This window comes from Papio anubis, chromosome X (assembly GCF_008728515.1).
Source record: "Papio anubis isolate 15944 chromosome X, Panubis1.0, whole genome shotgun sequence".
NCBI classification, from domain to species: Eukaryota; Metazoa; Chordata; class Mammalia; order Primates; family Cercopithecidae; genus Papio; species Papio anubis.
In genome coordinates, this window is record NC_044996.1 from 1,369,496 (window position 1) to 1,392,462 (window position 22,967).

A 22,967-nucleotide genomic window follows, 5' to 3' on the forward strand; every position below is an offset into this window, starting at 1 on the left:
AGTTTACTGATTTGGAGTTCTTTATATATGTGATGATTAGCCCTTTATCTATTAGATATATTTCAAGCTTTGTTTTTCTTATTTGTTTGCTTTTATTTATTTATTTATTATTTATTTATTTATTTTTAACTTTTTGAGACAGAGTCTCGCTCTGTCGCCCAGGCTGGAGTGCAGTGGTGTGATCTCGGTTCACTGCAAGCTCCGCCTCCCGGGTTCATGCCATTCTTCTGCCTCAGCCTCTTGAGTAGCTGGGACTACAGGTGCCCGCCACCACGCCCGGTTAATTTTTTGTATTTTTAGTAGAGACGGGATTTCACCGTGTTAGCCAGGATGGTCTTGATCTCCTGACCTCGTGATCCGCCCCCCTCAGCCCCCCAAAGTGCTGGGATTACAGGCGTGAGCCACCGCGTCCAGCCTATTTATTTATTTTTTGAGATGGGATCTCAGTCTGCCACCCTGGCTGGAGGGCAGTGGTGCGATCACGGCAGCCTCGACATATCCCCGGGATCAAGTGATCCTGCCGTCTCAGCCTCCTGGGTAGCTGGGACTACAGGTGTGCACCACCACTCCAGGATAATTTTTGTATTAATTATTTTTTAATAGAGACAGGGGTTTCGCCATGTTGCCCAGGCTGGTCTCGACCTCCTGAGCTCAAGAGATCCACCCACCTTGGCTTCCAAAGTGCTGGGATTACAGGCATGAGCCAGCATACCCAGCCCTTGTTTTTGTTTGTTTGTTTTGTCTTGTTTCCCCTTTCTTTCATTTTTTTTAAATTATTATTAATCAAGTCCCATTTTTTTCTCCCCTTGGTTATTTGGATGTTATGTACATATGTAGCTTCTTTTCTAGTGATTACTTTTTTTTTTTTTTTTTGGAGACAATCTCACTCTGTCAGCCGGGCTGGAGGGCAGTGGTACAATCTCGGCTCACTGCAACCTCCGTCTCCCGGGCTCAAGCAATTCTCCTGCCTCAGCCTTCCCAGTAGCTGGGATTACAGGGGTGTGCCTCCAAGCCCAGCTAATTTTTGTATTTTTAGTAGGGACAGTGTTTCACAATGTTGACCATACTGGTCTCAAACTCCTGACCTCAAGTGATCCATCCGCCTTGGCTGCCCAAAGTGCTGGGATTACAGGCGTGAGCCACCACACACCGCTCCCTTTTTTTTTTTTTTTTTTTTTTTTGAGACAAGTTCTCACTCACTCTGTTGCTCAGGTTGAAGGGCAGTAGCACAGTCACAGGTCACTCTAGCCTCTACTTGCTGGGCACAAGTGATCCTCCTGCCTCAGCATCCTGAGTAGCTGGGACCACAGGTGCACACCACTGCCCTGGCAAGACTTGCTTTTTAAACAGTTAATGAATTCTTAGATTTGTCAATGGTGTACTGAACTCTTTCATGTCTAAAAATGTCTTTAGTCTAACCCCACAGTAGACAGTTGGGGTGTAGAATTTTAGGCTGGGAAATAATTTTTCCCTCAGAATTTCGAAGGCAGCACTTCATTGTCTTTTTTTTTTTTTTTTTTTTTAAGATGGAGTCTTGCTCTGTCGCCCAGGCTAGAGTGCAGGGGCGTCATCTCGGCTCACTGCAACCTCTGCCTCTTGGGTTCAAGTGATTCTCTTGCCTCAGCCTCCCGAGTAGCTGGGATTACAGGCACCCACCACCATGCCCGGCTAAGTTTTGTATTTTTAGCAGAGACAGAGTTTCCTCATGTTGGTCAGGCTGGTCTCAACTGTTGACTTCAAGTGATCTGCCTGCCTGGGCTTCCCAGAGTGCTGGGATTACAGGCGTGAGCCACCGTGCCCAGCCAGTACTTCATTGTCTTCTAGTTCCCCATGCTGTTGCTGAAGTCTGAAGCCATTCTGACTTCTGATTCTTTGAATGTGACCTATTTTTTTCTCTCTGGCAGTTATTCTCTCAGCGTGTCGAAGGTATCAGTCAACTATCTTCTGGATTGCATTGATGCTATTGAGAAGGCAGCCTGCAGTCGAAAAGTCATGGTTTTAAAGGTAATCAGCTTTTTTCCTCTGGCTGCTTTTAACATCTTGTGTCGGCCGGGTGCATTGGCTCATGCTTGTAATCCCAGCACTTTGGGAGGCCGAGGCGGGTGGATCATTTGAGGTCAGGAGTTCCAGACCAGCCTGGCCAACATGGTGAAACACTCTCTCTACTAAAAATACAAAAATTAGCTGGGCATAGTGGCGGGCGCCTGTAATCCCAGCTACTTGGGAGGCTGAGGCAGGAGAATCGCTTAAACCCGGGAGGCAGAGGTTGCAGTGAGCCGAGATCACACCACTGCACTCTGGCCTGGGCAACAAGAGCGAAACTCTATTTAAAAAAAAAAAAAAAAAAAAAAAAGATCTTGTGCCTAGGTGTGGACCTATTTCTGTCTTCCCTGCTTAGGATTTATTGGGCTTCTTGAATTTGTGAATTTGTGTCTTTCTTCAGTTCTGGAAAGTTCTTAGGGAGTTATCTCTTAAAATATTGCTGCTGCGGCTGGTCATGGTGGCTCATGCCTGTAATCCCAGCACTTTGGGAGGCCGAAGTGGGTGGATCACCTGAGGTTGAGAGTTTGAGAACAGCCTTGCCAACATGGTGAAACCCCATCTCTACTAAAAATACAAAAGAATTAGCTAGGCGTGGTGGCACGCACCTGTAGTTCCAGCTACTCGTGAGGCTGAGGCACGAGAATTGCTTGAACCCGGGCAGCAGAGGTTGGCAGTGAGCCGAGATCGTGCCATGACACTCCAGCCTAGGCAACAGAGTGTGACTCTTTTTCAATTAAAAAAAAATTATATATATATTGCTGCTGCTTCATTCTCTCTGTCTTCTCTCTCTAGTATGACAATTGCATTTTTGTTAGACCTACTCACGCTACCTTCCATGTCTTCTATTTTTCAACTTTTCTATTTCTTTGTGCCTCTGTGCTGCATTCTGCATACTCCTTCCTTCCTTCCTTCCTTCCTTCCTTCCTTTCCTTCCTTCCTTCCCTTCCTTCCTCCTTCCTTCTTCCTTTCTTCTTTTACGAGTTTTGCCCTGTTGCCCAGGCTGAGGCAATGGTGTGATCCCCAGCTCACTGCAACCTCTGCCTCTGTCTGCCGATTCTCCTGCCTCAGCCTCCAGAGTAGCTGGCATTACAGGCATGTGCCACCACACCTAGCTAAGTTTGTATTTTTGATGGAGATGGGGTTTCTCCATGTTGGTCAGGCTGGTCTTGAACTCCCGACCTCAGGTGATCCGCCTGCCTCGGCCTCCCAGAGTGCTGGAATTATAGGTGTGAGCCACCATGCCAGGCTTTTTTTTTTGTATGGATGGGGTTTCACCCTGTTGGCCAGACTGGTCTTGGACTCCTGACCTCAAGTGATCTGCCCACCTCGGCCTCCCAAAGTGCTGGGATTACAGGCATGAGCCACCACACCTGGCCTATATTGAACATTTAAATAGTTTTAAAACTGTGAAATCTGGCATATGTATATAAAGGTGCAGAAAACATTGATGTATGTTTTAAGAAATAACGATAAGGTGAACACACATTTAACCACTACTCAGGCCAGGCACCGCAGCCTCCACTGTCACCCCAATCATAATCACCTTCTCCCGCCCTAGTGGGAACCACCATCCTGGGGTTTCTGTTGCCAGCATCCATGCTGCCCTTTATGCTTTCCTGCCTGCGTAGTCATCCCTACACAATATCGTTTAGTTTTGCCTGCTCTTGGAATTTGTGTAAATGGAACCATTTGTAGTATGGATTTTCTGTTTGGTTTCTTTTGTTGAGCATTATGCTTGTGGAATGTATTCATGTTTTTCAAGGCTGTAGTTCATTCTCATTGCCGTACAGTAGTATATTGTTGCATATATTACGGTTTACTTACACTTTCTGGGCAGGTGGTTTGTTGCTAGTTGTTGGATATTGGGAACATCAGTGTGTTTGTCTCCTGGGAATATTGCCTACGAATGCAGTTGCTGGATCATTTGGTATGCATGTCTTCAACTTTGTGATACTGTCAAGTGCTTTTCCAAGGTGGTGGTAGTACAAATTTGCTTCCCACCAGTAATGGTTGAGAGTTCCTGTTGCTCTATATCCTTGCCAACACTCATCATTGTTAGTCTGTCTGAGTTTGACCAATCTACTGGGTGCATAGTGGTACCACTTTGCGTTTTAAAAATTGAGGTATAGGCCAGACGCGGTGGCTCACACCTGTAATCCCAGCACTTTGGGAGGCTGAGGCGGGAGGATCACTTGAGGTCAGGAGTTGGAAACTAGCCTGGTCAACATGGTGAAACCCTGTCTCTACTAATAATACAAAAATTAGCTGGGCGTGGTGGTGCACACCTGTAATCCCAGCTACTCGGGAGGCTGAGGCATGAGAATTGCTTAAACCCGGGAGGTGAAGGTTGTAGTGAGCTGAGATTGCACCGCTGCACTCCAGTCTGGGTGACAGAGTGAGACTCCATCTCAAAAAAGAAAAAAAAAAAAAAAGTAGAAACAGAACAGAGGCTGCACCTGAGCTGCCCCCCACCTCCGTCTCCTAGCTCCTTGCTCCCCAGTCTGCCCTGGTGGGCTGGGTTCCAGCTATGCTTCTCTTGCCATCTTTGTTTTAGAGGTAAGAAAACTGAGCCTCAGAGCAGTTTATTAACTTGCTCAAGGTCTCAGAGTGGTAGAGCCAGGATTTGAACTGGGCTCTTTGTCAAAGGCAACGTTAACCCCCTCACCATGTGAGAGACTCATTCTTTTGTGTTACAATAAAATTTTCTACCCTAGACTGTAAGCTGTATGAGATCAAGGAATGTATCTGGCTTCTGTACCACATGGTAGGCACTCAAAATATGTGTTGAATGAATGATTGGATGAATGAATGAACCTGTTAGGAGGCAAATCTCTCTGCCTAACCCTTCCTGTCTCCCTGGGAGTAGCAATACAGCAAGCTGTAAGGGTTAACGGAAGTGTTTATTCCATAGTTTACAAGAACAGCTCTTTATAAGTGAGACCCACAATTGGTAATTTTTGGAAGAGAAAATAGGAGTGCAGTGCAAAAACAGGCAGATGTAGAAGGGAGTCTGGCCACCTGTCGGTCGTAGTGAGGCACAAAATGTAGAGCAAGGAGTCAGACGCTGAAAAGGAGGGGAGAGGAGCCCTGAAGATGAGCATCACCTCCCCAGTCTGCGTCGGGCCCATCTTGAACGCACAAATCTTGCGTGTGTAAGTATCCATGCATATGTGGAGGTATTTTATGGAGTCATAACGTGTCCAATTCTCTCACACTTTGCGGCTCACAGAGCACCGTATTGTGATTTCTTGTTTCCCAATGTAGGCGGAACACACCAGGAGCCCCAGCGCAACCCTCCCCTCCAATGTGCCTTCATGCAGGTCCCTGTCATCCAGCGAAGACGGCCCCAGTGGCCCTTCCAGCCTCTCAGATGGGGGCCTAGCCCACAGCTTACAGGATAGTGTCAGGCACCGCATCCTCTACCTCTCAGAGCAGCTGAGAGTGGAGAAGGCCAGTCGGGATGGCAACACCGTGAGCTACCTCAAGCTGGTGTCCAAAGCAGACCGGCACCAGGTGCCGCACATCCGGCAGGCAGCTGGAGGAAGGCTGCAGGCCCAAGGGCTTACTGCTGATGGCAGAAAGCGACCCAGCCAACTGCGAGCCACCCAGCGAGAAGGCCCTGCTTTCAGAGCCCCCCATGCCGAGTGGGGAAGACAGGCCCGTCAACCTGCCCGATGCCAGCACACCCTTCACCGAGGAGAGTCGCTTCCAGAGCTCACAGCAGGGGATGCGCTTAGAGACGGAGGATGTGGCCCGGCAACAAAACCTGATATTGCAGAAGGTAAAGGAAGAGCTGGAAGAAGCCAAGAGGTTCCACATCAGCCTCCAGGCGTCCTATCACAGCCTAAAGGAGAGGTCTCTGACTGACCTGCAGCTGTTGCTGGAGTCCCTTCAGGAGGAGAAGTGTAGGTGAGGCCTTGGCTTTGGGGACTGGAAGCAGAGGAGGAACCGCTCCTGGGAGCCACCTCTGGGAGGGTGAAAGGGAGCCAGGACATGAGCCTGGAGAGCCAGAGTGAGGGGCCAGTTGGAAGAGCAAGTCCATGCTTCTCTTAGCGACTGGACCCTGCCGTGGGGCGACCAGCCCTCTCCCTACAGTCCCACACCTGCCTTGACCCTTGCTGGCGAAAATGCTCCAGCTCGGCAGCCCCTGCCAGGTGGTTGCAGCGGCACAGCAGCTGGCCCTGACTCTGTGGTGGCAGGAGACAACATGGGGGTGGCAAGAGTCCGGTAGACACCTGGCACTAGTTAGGGAGGTGGCGTCCTCTGGTCCCAGTCTGCCGGGAAGGTGGGAGTCAGGACCGGAGTCGCCTCGCCAGCTGTGGTCTCTTCACCCGTGCTCCTAGCTGAGCTGGGCACAGGTCGGGTCTCAGATACTTATTTCAAAAATGACTGCCTTCTGGTGAGTGCTTTCTCTGCGCCGTGCAGTAGCTCGATTTTCTTTTTCTTTTTCTCTTTTTTTGAGACGGAGTCTCGCTCTGTCGCCAGGCTGGAGTGCAGTGGCACGATCTCGGCTCACTGCAACCTCCACCTCCCAGGTTCAAGCGATTCTCCTGCCTCAGCCTCCCGAGTAGCTGGGACTATAGGCGTGTACCAGCACACTCGGTTATTTTTTGTATTTTTAGTACAGGCGGGGTTTCACCATGTTGACCAGGACGGTCTCAATCTCTTGACCTCGTGATCCGCCTGCCTTGGCCTCCCAAAGTGCTGGGATTACAGGCGTGAGCCACCGCACCCTGCCCTAGCTCGATTTTCTTTCCCTCTAAGATAAGGCTAGGGCCTACCAATTGGAAAAAAAAAAAAAGGCAAACTCAGTCTCTCAACGGATTCTCTCCATTCCGACTGGGACCGTTCTCTGGGTTTCCATGGGCCCTCAGGGGGTGTCACATTCTGTCCCCCTCGCTGCAGTCTGTGGCTAATTAACGCCAGTCCCTCCAGAGTCCTGGCTAGGGAGGCAGTGACTCCCTTAGGTGAGCCAAGATTCTCAGCATTTGCATGAAAAGAAGAACTCCGCAGTCCTTTTAGTGCCTGATGCAGGGGAAGAGGCACGTGGAAATCATCCTCTTTAGTTTCCCCAGGGAAATTTTGCCAGTGTTTACATAGCCTAAGAATCTGTTAAAGGACAATCAAAGAATATTACAGGACAACCACTATCAATGAGATGACTAGTCAGAGTCACAGGTGTCTCTTGGAGGTTATTTTCATAGGACATGGCAACCAAATCTAAAATCTTGGGAGCATTAAAGACCCTTTTGCCAAAATCACACTTACCCAGTCAGCTTTCTATTAAGCAACAACAGAGTTTGGTGGCAGTTACAAACTTCCCCGTATGTTTCCAAACCGTATGGGTCAATGAGAATGCTGTGCTCGGGTAAACTCTTAACCCCTCTCAAATCCGAGTCTTTCACCCCCTCTTGATACAGGGGTGACTACCGGGGAGCAGGGCAATACCTCTCTCTCCCCCTCTCAGACTTTTGCTGCAAATTCCAGAAGCCTGCACTTCTGACCCAGTACCCCCCATTGGACTGTGACATGGGATTTCTGGTTGTTTGCTGTAGCAGCGAGCCTATCCTTACTAATGTTCGTCGTGAGCAGAAAAGCAGGTCTGCAGGGCCCAAATTTACTAGGAGGAGAAAGGGCTGATGATGATTTTTCACTGTTGTCACGGGCTCGTAACTGAGCTGGGGCACCAGGTTAAGCAGCATTGTTCTTTGGCCCTCAGATGCCTACTTTGTGGTTGGGGAAGCAGAGTCTCACAGAGGCACAAGCAGCCTATGTGGATGGTAAGAGTGGACCTGAGAGCGTTCCACCACACCCTGGCTGTGTGGCTAAGTTAGATGCAGGAGACACAGGAATTCATGGCATTATAAAAACATATACTTTCGTAAAATCTTCTTCAAAACTTTTACATGAGCTGGACGCAGAAGTGTTTCAACCAGCCAGGCCCCCTGTGACTGTTGCGTCCCTTCTGGTGCATCACAAACTGAGAAGCCACACTGCAAGTCCTGTGCTGTTTATCACAGTTAAATCCGTTTGCTTTCAAGAGGGCTGTAGTGGTTTTTACCATTCTGGTTTCTTTTTAATTTGGTCTTGGCACGTCTCTACTGAGCGTGGCCATAGCCGAGATACCCAGTCTCTAGGAGATCCCTGACCCGTGGGATCGTTAGGTTCGGATGTGTGTGTCAGGGGAGCCACAGTGAGGAGGCAGATGAAAATGTATGAAACAGCGACATGGGCTGGGCGCGGGGGCTCACGCCTGTAATCCTAGCACTTTGGGAGGTTGAGGTGGGCAGATTGCTTGAGCTCAGGAGTTTGAGACCAGCCTGGGCAACATAGCGAGATCTTGTATCCACAAAAAATTCAAAGAAATTAGCTGGGCGTGATGGCGCGTGCCTGTAGTCACAGTTACTCAGGAGGCTGAGTGGGAGCGGGGATCCCTTGAGCCTGGGAGGTTGAGGCTGCAGTGAGTCATGATTGCACCACTGCACTCCATCCTGGGTGACAGAGCGAGACCCTGTGTCAAAAAACAAACAAACAAACAAACAAACAAAACAGAAAAAAGAAATGTATGACTCAGGTCGCAGAGACGTTAGGTGTGCTGATGGGAGGCAGAGGGGAAGTCTGGATGCAGCAGGGAGCTGATTGAGCTCATCAGTTGTGCAAGAGCGAAGCCCAGAACGAAGGGCGGGGAAGCTTCCGGGGCTGTGCCTGTATTAAGGTCGCAGGGTGTGAAGGGATCCCACAGGCTTTCCTGCGGGGGTTGCGGTTGGCTGGTTTAAAGAAAACATGCACAAAGGAGGAAACTGATTTACATGACTCTGGTGTTGAGCATTAGGTTTTGTCGTGGTCAGCAGCCATGGAATGTGTTGGGTTTTGGGTCAGTGAGGTGAGGACCACATGAGCTATATCGCAAACAATCACATGGTAGGGAGGGACGGGTGTTATCTAGGGCAAAGGTGACAGGGTACAACTGCTAAAGTTGGATGCTGAGGCAGCAACTGTATTAAACACATTTATGACAAGCACTTTAAAAAATTGGTGTAGAATTCACACAATTTCACATAATGTGAAATTAACCATTTGGAAGCATGTAATTCAGTGCATTAAGTACATCTGCAGTGTGGTCCAACCGTCACGTCTGTACAGTTGTCTAACATTTTCATCACCCCAGAAGGAGACCTCCAGACTCACTATGCAGTCACTCCTAGCCTCGGCTCCAGGCGTTCCCTAATCTGCTTTCTGTCTCCGTGGGTTTGCCTCTTCTGGACTTTTCATATAAATGGGACCACACAATATGTGGGCTTTTGTGTCTAGCTTCTTTCACTGTTTTCAAGGTTCATTCATGTTGTAGCATGTATCAGTACTTCATTCTCTTGATGGCTGACTTATATTCCAGTCCATGGGTAGACCACATTTTGTTTATCTGTCCGTCGGTGGATGGAGGTTTGAGTTGTTTCCACCTTTTGGCTATTGTGAGAAGCCCTGCCCTGAACACTCACATACATGCCACTTATTTGAATACCAGTTTTCAATTCTTTGGGGTCTATAATCAGGAGTAGAATTGCTGGACCCTGTGGTGACTCCAGGTGTAACGTTTAGAGGAGTCTTCCCACAGCAGCCGCGCCGCTCCACCTTCCCAGCAGCAATGCTGAAGGCTTCCAGTTGCCTCACATCCTTGCCAACGTTTGTCGTTATCCTTTTTTTTTTTCCAACAGATGTCACTGTGAAGTGGTATCTCATTATGAGGGCTGGCTTTCTTTTTTATTTTTCCTGAGTCTTTCGATACGCAAAAGTTTGCTTTCTTTCTTTCTTTCTTTCTTTCTTTCTTTCCTTTCTTTCTTTTTCTTCTTTCTTTCTTTTTCTTTTTCTTTCTTCTTTCTGTCTCTCTTATTCTCTTTCTTTCTTTCGTTCTTTCGTTCGTTGTTTTTTTTTTTCAGGGTCTCTGTTGCCCAGGCTGGAGCACAGTGATGCAATCATAGTTCACTGCAGCCTTGAACTCCTGGGCTCAAACGATCTTCCTGCCTCATCCTCCCGAGTAACTGGGAGTACAAAGCATGTGCCACCATGCCTGGCTAACTTTTAAAAAATTATTTGTAGAGATGGGATCTTGCTATGTTGCCCAGGCTGGTCTTGAACACCTGGCCATGGCCTCCCCAAGTGCTGGGGTTACAGATGTGAGCCACCGTGCCTGGCCAGTTCTTACTTTTTAATACATTTTTTAAGTTGATTGTGGTAAAAAAAAAAAAAAAAAAAAAAGGCGACATGGTATATTCTTTTTGATTCTGCAACGTGCAGGGTCTCTATCACAGCAACAATTAGACTCAGGAGGCTTGGGGCTGGGCTAGTGGCCCTGGGGTCTCCTCCTTCATGAGGTCTGGGTTTGTGGGTCCTTGCAGAGGACATTCCTGGGCCCTGGAAGGACTGTGACTGCTTCTGCTGGAGTTGCTTGAGGCCCCTGGTAACTCTCCCCTCTGTGTGCTGAGGAGAAGCACGGGCGTCGCGAACTTGATGCTTCTGGATGGAAGCGTCTTTGCCAAGCTTCTCTTTCTTTCTTGTGGAAATTGGGGGAGCTTCAGATCTCCAAGAAGATGCACAGTGAGTGGCCTGTCTCCTCGGCACAAGGCAGTCTCCTGGGGGACCAGAAGGCCCCGGTTCCTCAGCGTCTCTGTGGGTCAGGAGGAAAGAAGGCTTGAGAAACTCAGAAAATGTTCATTGGTAGAAGAGATGGCACCCAAGGAAGGCATGTGGAGCCTTCAAGTGAAAGTCTCGACTGGCCAGGTCTCATCTGGGCACCTTGCATGGAGAGTTGCAGGAGACCCCCTCTAGCCTCCTAATGAGCCAGGGGGCTCTGGGAGGGTCTGGGGGTCCTTCTCCCTCTCTTACAGGATGTACAGCTGACTTCTGCTTGATGGTGAAAGGCAGTCAGGTTTCAGGCTTGGCCCCGTAGACAGGGCATGGACAAGTCCTGGAGTTGGGGGTGTGGTGCCAGCAAAACCATCTTTACTCTCTGGGGTCCATAGCCAGTCCCAGCCTGCCCAGCCCACCCTCCTCCTTCACCTTTGTAGCCCTAGTGGTGAATGCCTGGGGTAGATGGGTTGCTGGGACATCTTTGTTCTTTGTTGGATGAGTAAAATGGTCCCAGGAGAAAACCCGACGGTGAGGAGGACATTGCTTCTTTTTTTTTTCCTTTTTATGAGATGGAGTCTCACTCTGTCCCCCAGGCTGGAGTGCAGTGGTGTGATCTCGGCTCACTGCAATCTCTGCCTCCCTGGTTCAAGCGATTCTCCTGCCTCAGCCTCCCGAGTAGCTGGGATTACAGGCGCCCCCCAGCACGCCTGGCTACTTTTCTGTATTTTTTAGTAGAGATGGGATTTCGCCATGTTGACCAGGCTGGTCTCGAACTCCTGACCTCAAGTGATCCACTCGCCTCGGCCTCCCAAAGTGCTGGGGTTAGAGGCGTGAGCCACCACACCTGGCTGGAGGACATTGCTTCTTACCCCATTTCTAGTTCCCTAGACCTGCCTTGGCATCACCTCATTGAAGGCTCCACTTGGTGACAAGGAACTGGCTTATTTGGAAACAGGGTCGTTGCGGACGTGATGAGTTAGATTTGGATGAGGTCATTCTGCAGAAGGGCAGGTCCTAATGCAATGTGACCTGTGTCCTGAAAGAAAGGGGAGACGGAGACACGGACACACCCAGAGGGAGAACGCCATGTGGAGACAGAGGCCGAGGCTGATCTGCCGTGGCAGAAGCCAGGGAAGCCCGCAGATGGGCAGCAGAGCAGAAGCTGGGACAGAGGCCCCGAGCGGAGGCGCCTACTCAGTCCTCAGCAGGAGCCCAATTCCGCCTGCGCCTTCCTCTCGGACTGCTGGACCCCCAGCCAGGAGAGAGGCCATCTCTGCTGGGAAAGCCACTCAAAGTTTGTAACGCTTTGTGATGGTAGCCACAGGAAACTCCCACACTCAGCTTGTCCTTTAGGCTCTGCTCTGACGTCCTCTCCTCAAAGGGACTTCCCAGGCTACCACGTTCAAATGGCCTCTTCTTTTATTCTTTTGGAGGTGGGGTTTTTTGAAGTAAAGTTTTTTTTTTTTTTTTTTTTGACAGAGTTTTGCTCTTGTTGCCTAGACTGGAGTGCAATGGCGCGATCTTGGCTCACTGCAACCTCCGCCTCCTGAGTTCAAGCGATTCTCCTGCGTCAGCCTCCCGAGTAGCTGGGATTATAGGCATGCACCACCACGCCTGGCTAATTTTGTATTTTTAGTAGAGATGGGGTTTCTCCATGTTGGTCACGCTGGTCTCGAACTCCCAACCTCAGGTGATCCACCCGCCTCAGCCTCCCAAAATGCTGAGATTACAAGCGTGAGCCACCGCGCCTGGCCTTTTTGAGGTAAATTTTATACAGTGAAATTACATTTAAGTTTAGGCATACAGTTTAACGAGTTTTGACAAAGGTTTACACCTGGCCAACTAAAATCCCAATAAAGAGCTTTGCCACCACCCCAGACAGTACCCTCACGCCCTCTTCCAGTGAACACCCATCTCCCATAATCAGCCACTGTTCTGGTTTCTGTCACTCTAGCTTGGTCTCCTCTTGAACCTCATGTAAGTGGAATCGCACGGCGCGCAGTGCTTTGCGTCTGGCTGCTTTCGCTCCGTGGAATTGTTTTGAGATCCACCCAAGCTGTGTGAGTAGCTCATGGCTTCGTATTGCTTGGCAGCATTCCATTGCATGGAGACACCGCAGGTTGCTTATGCCCCGGTCTGCTGCCAGTTGGGCGAGTGAATAAAGCTGCTATGAACGTTCTCGTACAAGTCTTTCTGTGAACATATGCTTTCATATATGGAATTGCTCGATGACGGGGAAGTGTTATGTGTCTTAGTCCCACTTTCTGGTGCTGTAACAGAGTACCGCAGGCTGGGTAGTTTATAAAGAAAGGAAGTTCAATGTCAAGGCGCTGGCAGCTGGTGAGGACCTTTGTACTGCATCATCCTGTGGCAGAAGGCAGAAGGGCAAGAGGGCGTGAGAAAGCGAGCGGGGGCCAAACTTTCACGATAACAATATTAATATTAATCCCCTCTTACCAGTCCCACCCCTTAACACCATCACATGGCCATTAAATTTCAACATGAGTTTTGGGGGTGACATGCACACCATAGCAGTATGCTTAACTTTTTAAGAAAGAGGAAGGCCAGGCGCGGTGGCTCACGCTTGTAATCTCAGCACTTTGGGAGGCCGAGGTGGGTGGATCACCTGAGGTCGGGAGTTGGAGACCAGCCTGACCAACATGGAGAAACCCCGTCTCTACTAAAAATACAAAATTAGCCGGGCGTGGTGGCACATGCCTGTAATCCCAGCTACTCGGGAGGCTGATGCAGGAGAATCGCTTGAACTCAGGAGGCGGAGGTTGCAGTGAGCCGAGATCGTGCCATTGCGCTCCAGCCTGGGCAACGAGTGAAACTCCATCTCAAAAAAAAAAAAAAAAAAAAAAAAAAAAAAAAAAAAAACCACACAAAAGCCACCAGAGGAACGGTTTTCCGACATGGTTATACCATTTTACAGTCCCGCTAGGAGTGTGTAAGAGTTCCAGTTGCCAACGTTTGGCAAGATCAGTCTTTTAAATTTCAGCCTCTTAAGTTCAGCCACAACTTGGTGAAATTAGACTCCAAAATTTCATCACCCTAGCCCATGTTCTCTCAACCTTGGCACTGTCGACATTTTGGACCAAATGATTCTCTGTTGTGCGGGGCTGTCCCATATATTCTAGGATGATGAGCAGCATCCCTGGTCTCCAATTACTTGATGCCAGTGGTGCGGTGAATTAATTTGCTGATGGTGCCGTGACAAATTGCCCTCAACTTCACGGCTTAAAATAATAGAAAGTTATTCTCTCACTGTCTTGGAGGCTAGAAGGCTGAAATCAGTTTCACTGGGCTGAAATCAGGCGAGGACACACTCTCATTGAAGGCTCTAGGGGACAAACTGATCTTTGCCTCTTCCAGTTTCTGGTGGCTGCCAAATTCCTTAATTTTGTGGCCACATCATTCCAGTCCTGAAGGCCAGCATCTTCAAACCTGTGTTCTGTCTTCACATGACATTCTCCTCTGTGCGTGTCTAATGTCCTTTTGCCTCTCTCTCATACATGTGATTGCATTTAGGGCCCACCAGGATAATCTGGGATAATCTTTGCATCTCAATACCCTTAAACTGACCACTTCTGGAAAGCCCCCTTTTTTGGTCATAGAAGGTAACATTCACAGTTTCCAAGGATTATGACATAGATATCTTTTGCGGGGGCGGGTGGGTGTTTTTCTTTTTCAGACAGAGTCTTGCTCTGTCATCCAGGCTGGAGTGCAGTGGCACGATCTTGGCTCACTGCAACCTCCACCTCCTGGGTTCAGGCAATTCTCCTGCCTCAGCTTCCCAAGTAGCTGGGACTACAAGCACGTGCCACCACACCCAACTAATATTTTATATTTTTAATAGAGATGGGATTTCACCATGTTGCCCAGGCTGGTCTTGAACTCCTGAGCTCAGGCAGTCTGCCCACCTCAGCCTCGCAAAGTGCTGGAGTTACAGATGTGAGCCACCGTGCCCAGCCCAGGGGGGCAATTTTAGCCTACCATGCCCCACCTATTTGTAACAACCAGAAATGTCTCTCCAGAGACTGCCAAATGTCCCTTGGAGCGGAGGGGAGCAAATTGCCCCTGGTTGAGAACCACTCTCCTAGCCCATGAAACTAGTGGGTGTGACCCTGTCTCTGATGATTAATAGTGCTGAACCCCTTTTCATGTGCTTATCAGCCAACAAGTCTTTGGCTTGTTTTCAACTTGGATTGTTTTTTCATTGTTGAGTTGTCAGAGCTCTTTGTATACTCTGGACTAACCTTTGTCACTCCCCTACTTTTTCCTTTCTCGCACCACCCACCCGCCAAACTGCTCTCCCTTGTGTAGGTATTCATTTGTGTTGTATTGTTCTCGTCAAAATATCAGCACATTCAGGTTGGCCAGTGTGTCCGAGTGACTGCCCAAAGACATGTTGACACATGATGGCTGTTCTGTGAGTACCTGTTTCATGGATCAATCTGGGTGCTTCTTTTCCTCCCTTCCTGAAGGGACCCAGCTCGCCCTCTGGGCTGCTTTCCTCCTCCACGTATGCCAGAACTCTATCTGCTGTGTCTTGGGAACATCAGGGCAGGGTCAGGAGGGCTGATTCTGGATTTAGGCCTGACCCAGCCTCCTCTGTGCCGGGTATTTCCTGAATTACCTTGGACAAGGTGCTTCAAGTTTGCAATCCTCAGTTTCCATATCTGTAACATGGAGGTAATAATGATCCCACTATTGTTGGAACTGTTGTGAGTATTAATTAATACTTGTGTGTAAGCCCCAAGTAGATGCTGATGGAACTGAATTTACAATTCCTTTCTGCTTCCTATCTACAAACTAAGTCCTTGAAAGATTGTAAAGAAAAATTGGGCCAGATGTAGTGGCTTGTGACTGCAATCCCAGTGCTTTGGGAGGTCGAGGCAGGAGGATTGCTTGAGCCCAGGAGTTTGAGACCAGCTTGGGTAACAAAGTGAGACCATATCTCTGCAAAAAAATTTAAAAGTATTAACCAGACTTGGTGGCACATGCCTGTAGTCCCTGCTACTTGGGAGGCTGAGACAGGAGGTTCGCTTGAGCCTGAGAGTTTTATGTTGCAGTGAGGTATGATTGTGCCACAGTACTCCAGCCTGGGTGATAGAGGACAGAGTGAGACCTTATCTCAACTAAAAAAAAAAAAAAAAAAAAAAAAGGAAAGAAAGAAAAAAGTTGTTAATGGCTTTTTCTTTTTTCTTTTTCTTTCTTTTTTTTTTTTTGTTTTTTTTTGAGATGGTGTCTTACTCTGTTGCCCAGGCTGGAGGGAGTGCAGTGACTCCATCTCAGCTCACTGCAACCTCTGCGTCCCGGATTCAAGTGGTTCTCCTGTCTCAGCCTCTTGAGTAGCTGAGATTACAGCATGCACCACCATGCCCAGCTAATTTTTGGGTTTTTTAGTAGAGACAGGGTTTCATCATGTTGGCCAGGCTGGTCTCCAACTCCTAATCTCAAATGATCCACCCGCCTTGGCCTCCCAAAGTGCTGTGATTACAGGCGTGAGCCACCACTCCCTGGTCAATGACTCTTGATAAATTCATCAATGGAGCACCCTAGGTTGATGAGCTCAGGGATTTGGCCAAGATCTCGACCTGACCCTGCCTTCCTCTTCTTTCCCTGAGTCAATGCCTCCTGGGCTTGTCATTCCTGCTGCCCTCTCCTCTCCACAGCATTACAATGCCCCACTACCCCTTACTCTGGTTGTCTGTCATTTTCTAGCAGCTTGTCTAGGACCGTCTCCACACATCTGATGGTCTTGTCCATCTCTCATTCATAAGTTGCTGGTAGAGGTTCAGAGATAAGAAGCTGCTCAAGTCAGAAAGCAGATTGGTGGTTGCCAGGGACTGGGGTGATGGGAATGGGGAGTGACTGCTAAATGGTATTTTTTCGAGGGGGTGATGAAAATGTCTTGGAACTTTTTTTTTTTTTTTTTTTTTTTTTTGAGACGGAGTCTCGCTCTGTTGCCAGGCTGCAGTGCAGTGGCGTGATCTCGGGTCACTGCAACCTCTGCCTCCCAGGTTCAAGTGATTCTCCTGCCTCAGCCTCCCGAGTAGCTGGGACTACAGGCGTGCACCACCATGCCCAGCTAATTTTTGTATTTTCAGTAGAGACGGGGTTTCACCATGTTGGCCAGGATGGTCTTGATCTCTTGACCCCATGATCCACCCGCCTCGGCCTCTCAAAGTGCTGGGATCACAGGCGTGACTGCAGCCGGCCAATGTCTTGGAACTATTAATAGCCGTGGTGGTTGCACACCACCACATGTGCTAAATGCCACTGAATTGTTCACCTTAAAATCATTCATTTTATGTTACATGAAATTTACCTCAATAAAAATTGAATAAAATGAAGCTGCTCAGGTGCCGAGTAGGCAAAAGTTTCACTCTTGCTTTGTATTTCTGGCTGTATCCACAAGTGGGCAGTTGTGAAATTTTCTTATAGCCTCCTGCCATATTGAAAATGCCCTGAAGTGAATATGCCAGGTCTCCATGCTTTTTTTTCCCTTCTGGACACCAGGTCCTTGCGGGCATCCAGACCCTAGCTCCTCTGTCCCAAGAATGTTCTGGTATGTTTTGCTTTCAGACAAGGCTTGGAGATAACAGGCTGTGGTTACTAGAGGCTTCACTGTTGCTCTGTGACCTCTCAGCCCCAGGGATCCAGTCTCGGGCTGACTTTCCTCAAGGTATCTGCTTAGGCCTTTGTTGCAGGCTCAGGTCGTGTTAACTTGAAGGCACAAGAACTTCCATTTTTTCCCCGACTTCTCCTCCACGTCAGAGCATCCTGCATCTTTGGATCTCTGAGGAGGTCTGACCTAAGGTCTGAGCTGCTCTCTGAACTGGTTCCTCTCATCCCTATTGTGTTGAAGCAAAGCACAGACATTACATCAGTTCATCTGTAAATATTTCAGTGTGAACCTGAAATATGGATCATTTTGTTAATGTAGCCTAAATACCATACCAAAAATGTCTTAAAACAAGTCCACAATGTTAAATATGCAGTCACTGTCACCTGATTGCCTCACACATGCCATCATTCGTTTTTATTTCTGAAGGATTTTTTTTTTTTTTTGTGTGGGATGTAGTCTCACCCTGTCACCCAGATTGGAGTGCAATGGTGAGATCTCGGCTCACTGCAACTTCTGCCTCCCGGGTTCAAGCGATTCCCCTGCCTCAGCCTCCCGAGTAGCTGCGATTACAGGCATGTGCCACCACGCCCGGCTAATTTTTGTATTTTTAGTAGAGACGGGGTTTCACCATGTTGGCCAGGTCTTGAACTCCTGACCTCGTGATCCGCCTGCCTCGGCCTCCCAAAGTGCTGGGATTCCAGGCGTGAGCCACCACGCCCGGCCCTGAAGGATATTTTTTGCCGGACATAGAATTCTAAGTTGGCACTTAATTTTTGGAAATAATAAGCATTTTGAACAAATCATTCCCTTCTGACTTCCATGGTTTCTGTTGAAAAGGCAGCTGCCTGTCTTCTTGTTGCTCCTCGGATCACAGTTTTGTTTTCCTCAGGCTCCTTTTAAGATCTTTTCTTTTTCATTGTTGTTTAGTGGTTTTGCTATTATGATGTTTGGTGTGATTTTCTTTCTCGTGTTTTGTGCCGCTGACTCTCCCCTTGGTGTGATTTTCTGTGCATTCATCCTGCTTAGGGTTCGCATTGCTACTTGGGTTTATGGCTTGATGTCTTTTGTCAGTTTTGGAAATTTTCAGCCATTGTATCTTCAAATGTTGATTCTGCCCTAGTCTCTCATTTCTCCCCTTCTAAGGCCCAAGTTACATGTATGTTTGACCTTTCTACTGTATCCCTACATCCTCTGGGTTCCTGTGTGAGCCGTCCTGGTGATTTTCCTTCCACTTTGGCTTCTGTTTTGTTGGCTCTTCCCGCAGCTCCCTAGGGCCCCTTGCTTTGGCACATTTGCTCAGAGCGAGCTCATCCATCCTGGCCACATGCGTCGATTGCCCCCAGGCTATTGACCCCTCCTACAGCTGTTTCTCCATCTCAGACTTTTCCTCCAAGTTGCGGGCCATGATTAGGTTCTAGCTCAATTTGCCAAAAGCAAATTCTCAGAAATGATCAAGAATATACTCTTTCTGGCTGGGCCCAATGGCTCACGCCTGTAATCCCAGCACTTTGGGAGGCCGAGGCAGGCGGGTCACCAGAGGTCAGGAGTTGGAGATCAGCCTGGCCAACATGGTGAAACCCTGTCTCTATTAAAAATACAAAAATTAGCCGGGCATGATGGTGCATGCCTGTAGTCCCAGCTACTCAGGAGGCCGAGGCAGGAAAATCACTTGAACCCGGGAGGCGGAGGTTGCAGTAAGCCAAGATTGTGCCACTGCACTCCAGCCTGGGCAAACAGAAGGAGATCCGTCTGAAAACATAAAAATAAAAATACACTAGTTTGAAAAAATAAATAAATAAAGTTTACAACACTTTTTGTTGGAGAGGGTGGTCTTAACACCTTTGGTCTGTCTTGAGGGTGTCTGGGTTGACTGGTCATTGTTTTGTCTTCATAAGAGCATTCTCCAGAGTTGTCCATTTGCCTCTGTGACTGTAGGAGTTGGAGATAGAGGGGTCCTTGACCAAGGAAGAGAAGGGAGCATGGCTGCCAGAGGGCCAGGAGATGGGGGCCAGAGAGAAGGGGAGACTGAGAGAATATCCTTATGAAAATATTGTTTATTAACATCTGAATAGGCTATTCAGGAATGCATTCAAAAATATCTTCATGTGTCTTTATCTACACATTGATGAAGATTGACTTCATATTCCTGAGGACACTTAAAATCTTGAATGTTCTCGCAGCTAGATCATTCATGTAAATGGAAAGACAGTAATGAGGAATCTATTTTCGGGGTGACCATCCTGCCGACCCACTCCCCCTCTCTGTGAGCAGTAGCCTAGTCCGTGTTGTCCACCGACTCTCTTCTTAACGGGGACCTGGGGCAGAGGCAAATGAAACATTCCTTGAAATGCTGCGAGGAACCGGCTTTTGACAAATTGGCTTTCAACAAATGAGCTGTCAGCTTATTCAGTGCCCAGGGGATTTCTCCGTGTGGGTGTTGGTCAAGTCCTTGGAGCGGGACCAAATAGAAGTCGTCACCGTTTTCCCCGTCACTGTCAGCACCACCGTTTAGACCTCCTGCACCTGAGGCCTGCCGCCACCCTCCTGGGCCTCCTGGGGCGGCAGCCCTGCCAGTCTATGGGTTCCATCGCTCTCCGGTGCCTTCTCTCTTCTGTGTAAGCGGTGGTGCCAGAGCCCCCTCACTGGCCCCCTGGCCTCTGTCCTTCTGGCCTGTTCTTTGTGGTGCCAAAAGAGGAACTTTGAAGGAGTTTTTAAATTATGAAGTATTTCAAGCACAGGGAAAATGTACAGGACAACATAATTAACAGCCCCAGCTTTCTGAAATCTTAACATTTGCCATGTTCACTTCAAATCTTACTTTTCTTTAGGAAATAAAACTTGAAAATATTCAGTTGAAGTCCTCATTACCCCTTTCCAGCACCATCTTCCTTCCTTGGTATTCTGGCCTCGCTATACCGGCCTCGCCATTCTCATTTGGGTGCTTATCTTTTCCATGCATGGTTTTATACTTTTACTACTTATATAATTATATACACAACAGGTAGTGATTGTTTTCTTTTAGAGATGGGGTCTCACTCTGCTGCCCAGGCTGGAGTGCGGTGGCGTGATGGCAGCTCACTGCAGCCTCGAACTCCTGGGCTCAAGAGATCCTCCTGCCTCAGCCTCCAGAGTAGCTGAGACTACAGGCACGTGCCACCACACCCAGATAATTAAAAAATTTTTTTGTAGGGACAGGGTCTCACTGTGTTGCCCAGGCTGGTCTTGAATTCCTCCTGGCCTCAAACAATCCTCTTGCCTTGGCCTCCCAAAGCGCTGGGATTGCAACTGTGAACCACTGTACCTGGCCTGCTTGTGTTTTTTTAACAGCTCTATTGAGATATAATTTACATATGATAAAATGCACCATTTTAACTACATTTCAATGGTTTTTAGTAAATTTACTGAGTTGTGCAACTATTGCCATGATTCACTTTTTTCTTTTTGTTTAAATAACAGCTCTATTGAGATATAATCCACATCCCATAAAATTCACCAATTTAAAGTGTACAATTCACTGGTTTTTAGTATATTCACAGAGTTGTTCAACCATCACCACTATCTAATTCCAGAGTATTTTTATCAGCCCCAAAGCAACCCTGTACTCATTAGCAGCCGCTGCCTATCCCCCACCCCCAGCCCCTGGCACCCACTAATCTGCTTTCTGTCTCTATGGATTTGCCTATTCTGGACATTTCGTAATTAGTGGAATCGTACTGAAATCTGTGGTCTTTTGTGACTTTTCAATCCTTATAGTCACCATGTTTCTATAGAGTAACTGCAGGCTAAACTTCGTACTCCACACTGGTCCTAGGGGATTTGCGGAATTGACGAGCACCCACGGATAGTTCACACTGTCATTTCTACAACTTCTAGTCTATGGCTATTCTTGTAAAGCTGTTACAAAAGAGTAACTACATATAAAATATATATGAATGTTGGTGTGCATGTGGCTGGTGTGTGTTTGGGGTGTTCCCAGGCAGACCTGGAGCGGGAGGCAGTCTTTTCCTAGAGCCTGGGGAGGGAGGAGGAAGGCAGAAGCTGAACCCGAATCTGGTCTAGGTCAGGACCGCTCGCTGTTGGCATGAACTCTGGGTGAAGTACTGAAGGAATCTTACTTTCTCTTTTGCTCCCAAGACAAGCCTTGATGGAAGAACGGGTGAATGATCGCCTGCAGGGACACCTGAATGAGATTTACAACCTCAAACACAATCTGGCCTGCAGCGAAGAGAGAATGGCCTATCTATCCTATGAGAGAGCCAAGGAAATATGGGTGAGAACCTCCTGGGGGAGCCTTGTGAGAAGACTGGAGAGATGAGCGAATCCATTCTGATACCCCCAAACCAAAGCAAGGCACTCGAGCTGCCCCCTCCTGAGTGTTCAATGGCCACATACACATTTGTTTCAGAGCTAGCAGCATCTGACCTTTACACGCACGCTCCGCTTCCCACCATCTGGCTTAGCTGCTTTTGCCACTCTGGTGCTGCAGTGCTCACCCGTGAGCCTCTGACTCAGGAGATCTGGGGTGGAGCTGCTTCTGCTGCGGCTGCGGGTGTAGGCAGCACCCTCTCAGAACCCCTCCTTAGACCTGGCTTCCCTCTCCTCACTGTTCCATTTCCATAGCGCCCACCCCCGTCCCTGGGTAGTTGTGTCTTGACCAGGTCCTCAGCTTCGGGAGACAGTGGATGGGGGAGTGCGGCTGGGTCAGATGAAGCTTTCCCAGTTGCTGGAGAGCCTGCGCCCTCCCCTCTGCCCTGGATGTGCTCTAGGCTCTCTGCCTGCCTCCTCGAATACCCACCCCACAGTGCTTGCTGCTCACCCCTAGGAACTCAATAAACGACCACAGTTGCGTGCTGACTTCTGGTGCGTGCATTTTCGTCTCCTGCAGGAGATCATGGAGACCTTCAAGAGCCGAATATCCAAGCTGGAGATGCTACAGCAAGTCACCCGACTGGAGGCAGCAGAGCACCTCCAAAGCCGTCCTCCGAAGATGTTGTTCAAGTTCGTGAGTCTGCTCTTCTCACTGGCAACCGTCCTCTTGGTCTTTATCTCCACCTTGTGTGCCTGCCCCTCATCACTGATCACCTCATGCCTGTGCACTTGCACCACCCTGATGCTGATTGGGCTTGGGGTACTGGCCTGGCAGAGGCGGCACGCCATCCCTGCCACAGACTGGCCGGAGTGGGTCTCCTCCAGGTGTAGACTGTACTCCAAGAACTCTGGGCCTCCAGCACATGGACCTTAAGGGGCCAGGAGGGCCACCTGCCTTAGCTTGCTAGCTCCCTCCCTCCTCCTGGGTGTCGAGGGCATCCAGCAAGCCCTCCCCAGACAGCCCCTCCACAGCTCTTGCTTGCCAATTATGTAACCACCAGCCTGGCGAAATGGATATAGACGCCCACCTGCCTTACACTTCCGTTTTGTCAGGATCCTTTCACGCCGTCGATAGACATGAGGCTCGGGAAAGATTAAAGTCTATGAAGCACTCTCTCCTCTTTATCCCCCTTGCACCCTCTCGAGACCCAGTGCCTGCACACGCAGAGGCTCAGGTGGTCCCAAACTGCAGTGAAAGCCTCTGTGACTTTGTTGGTTTTGGCAAAGATAAATTACATTTATTTCACAGGGATGGAGGAGGGGGAAGGGAGAGGTGGCCAAAGCCCTGGTGGGCGGG

At 48.8% G+C, this 22,967-nt stretch overlaps 1 protein-coding gene across 1 annotated transcript; it reads left to right on the forward strand.

Moving 5' to 3' along the window:
- Positions 1 to 1,992: 1,992 nt before the first annotated feature.
- On the forward strand, positions 1,993 to 22,544 carry TEX28 (testis expressed 28). The gene is given in 5 exon segments (NM_001168798.1): positions 1,993 to 2,004; positions 5,308 to 5,575; positions 5,577 to 5,952; positions 21,437 to 21,572; positions 22,188 to 22,544. Coding segments are annotated over 5 exon segments (1,149 nt in total).
- Positions 22,545 to 22,967: the final 423 nt, after the last annotated feature.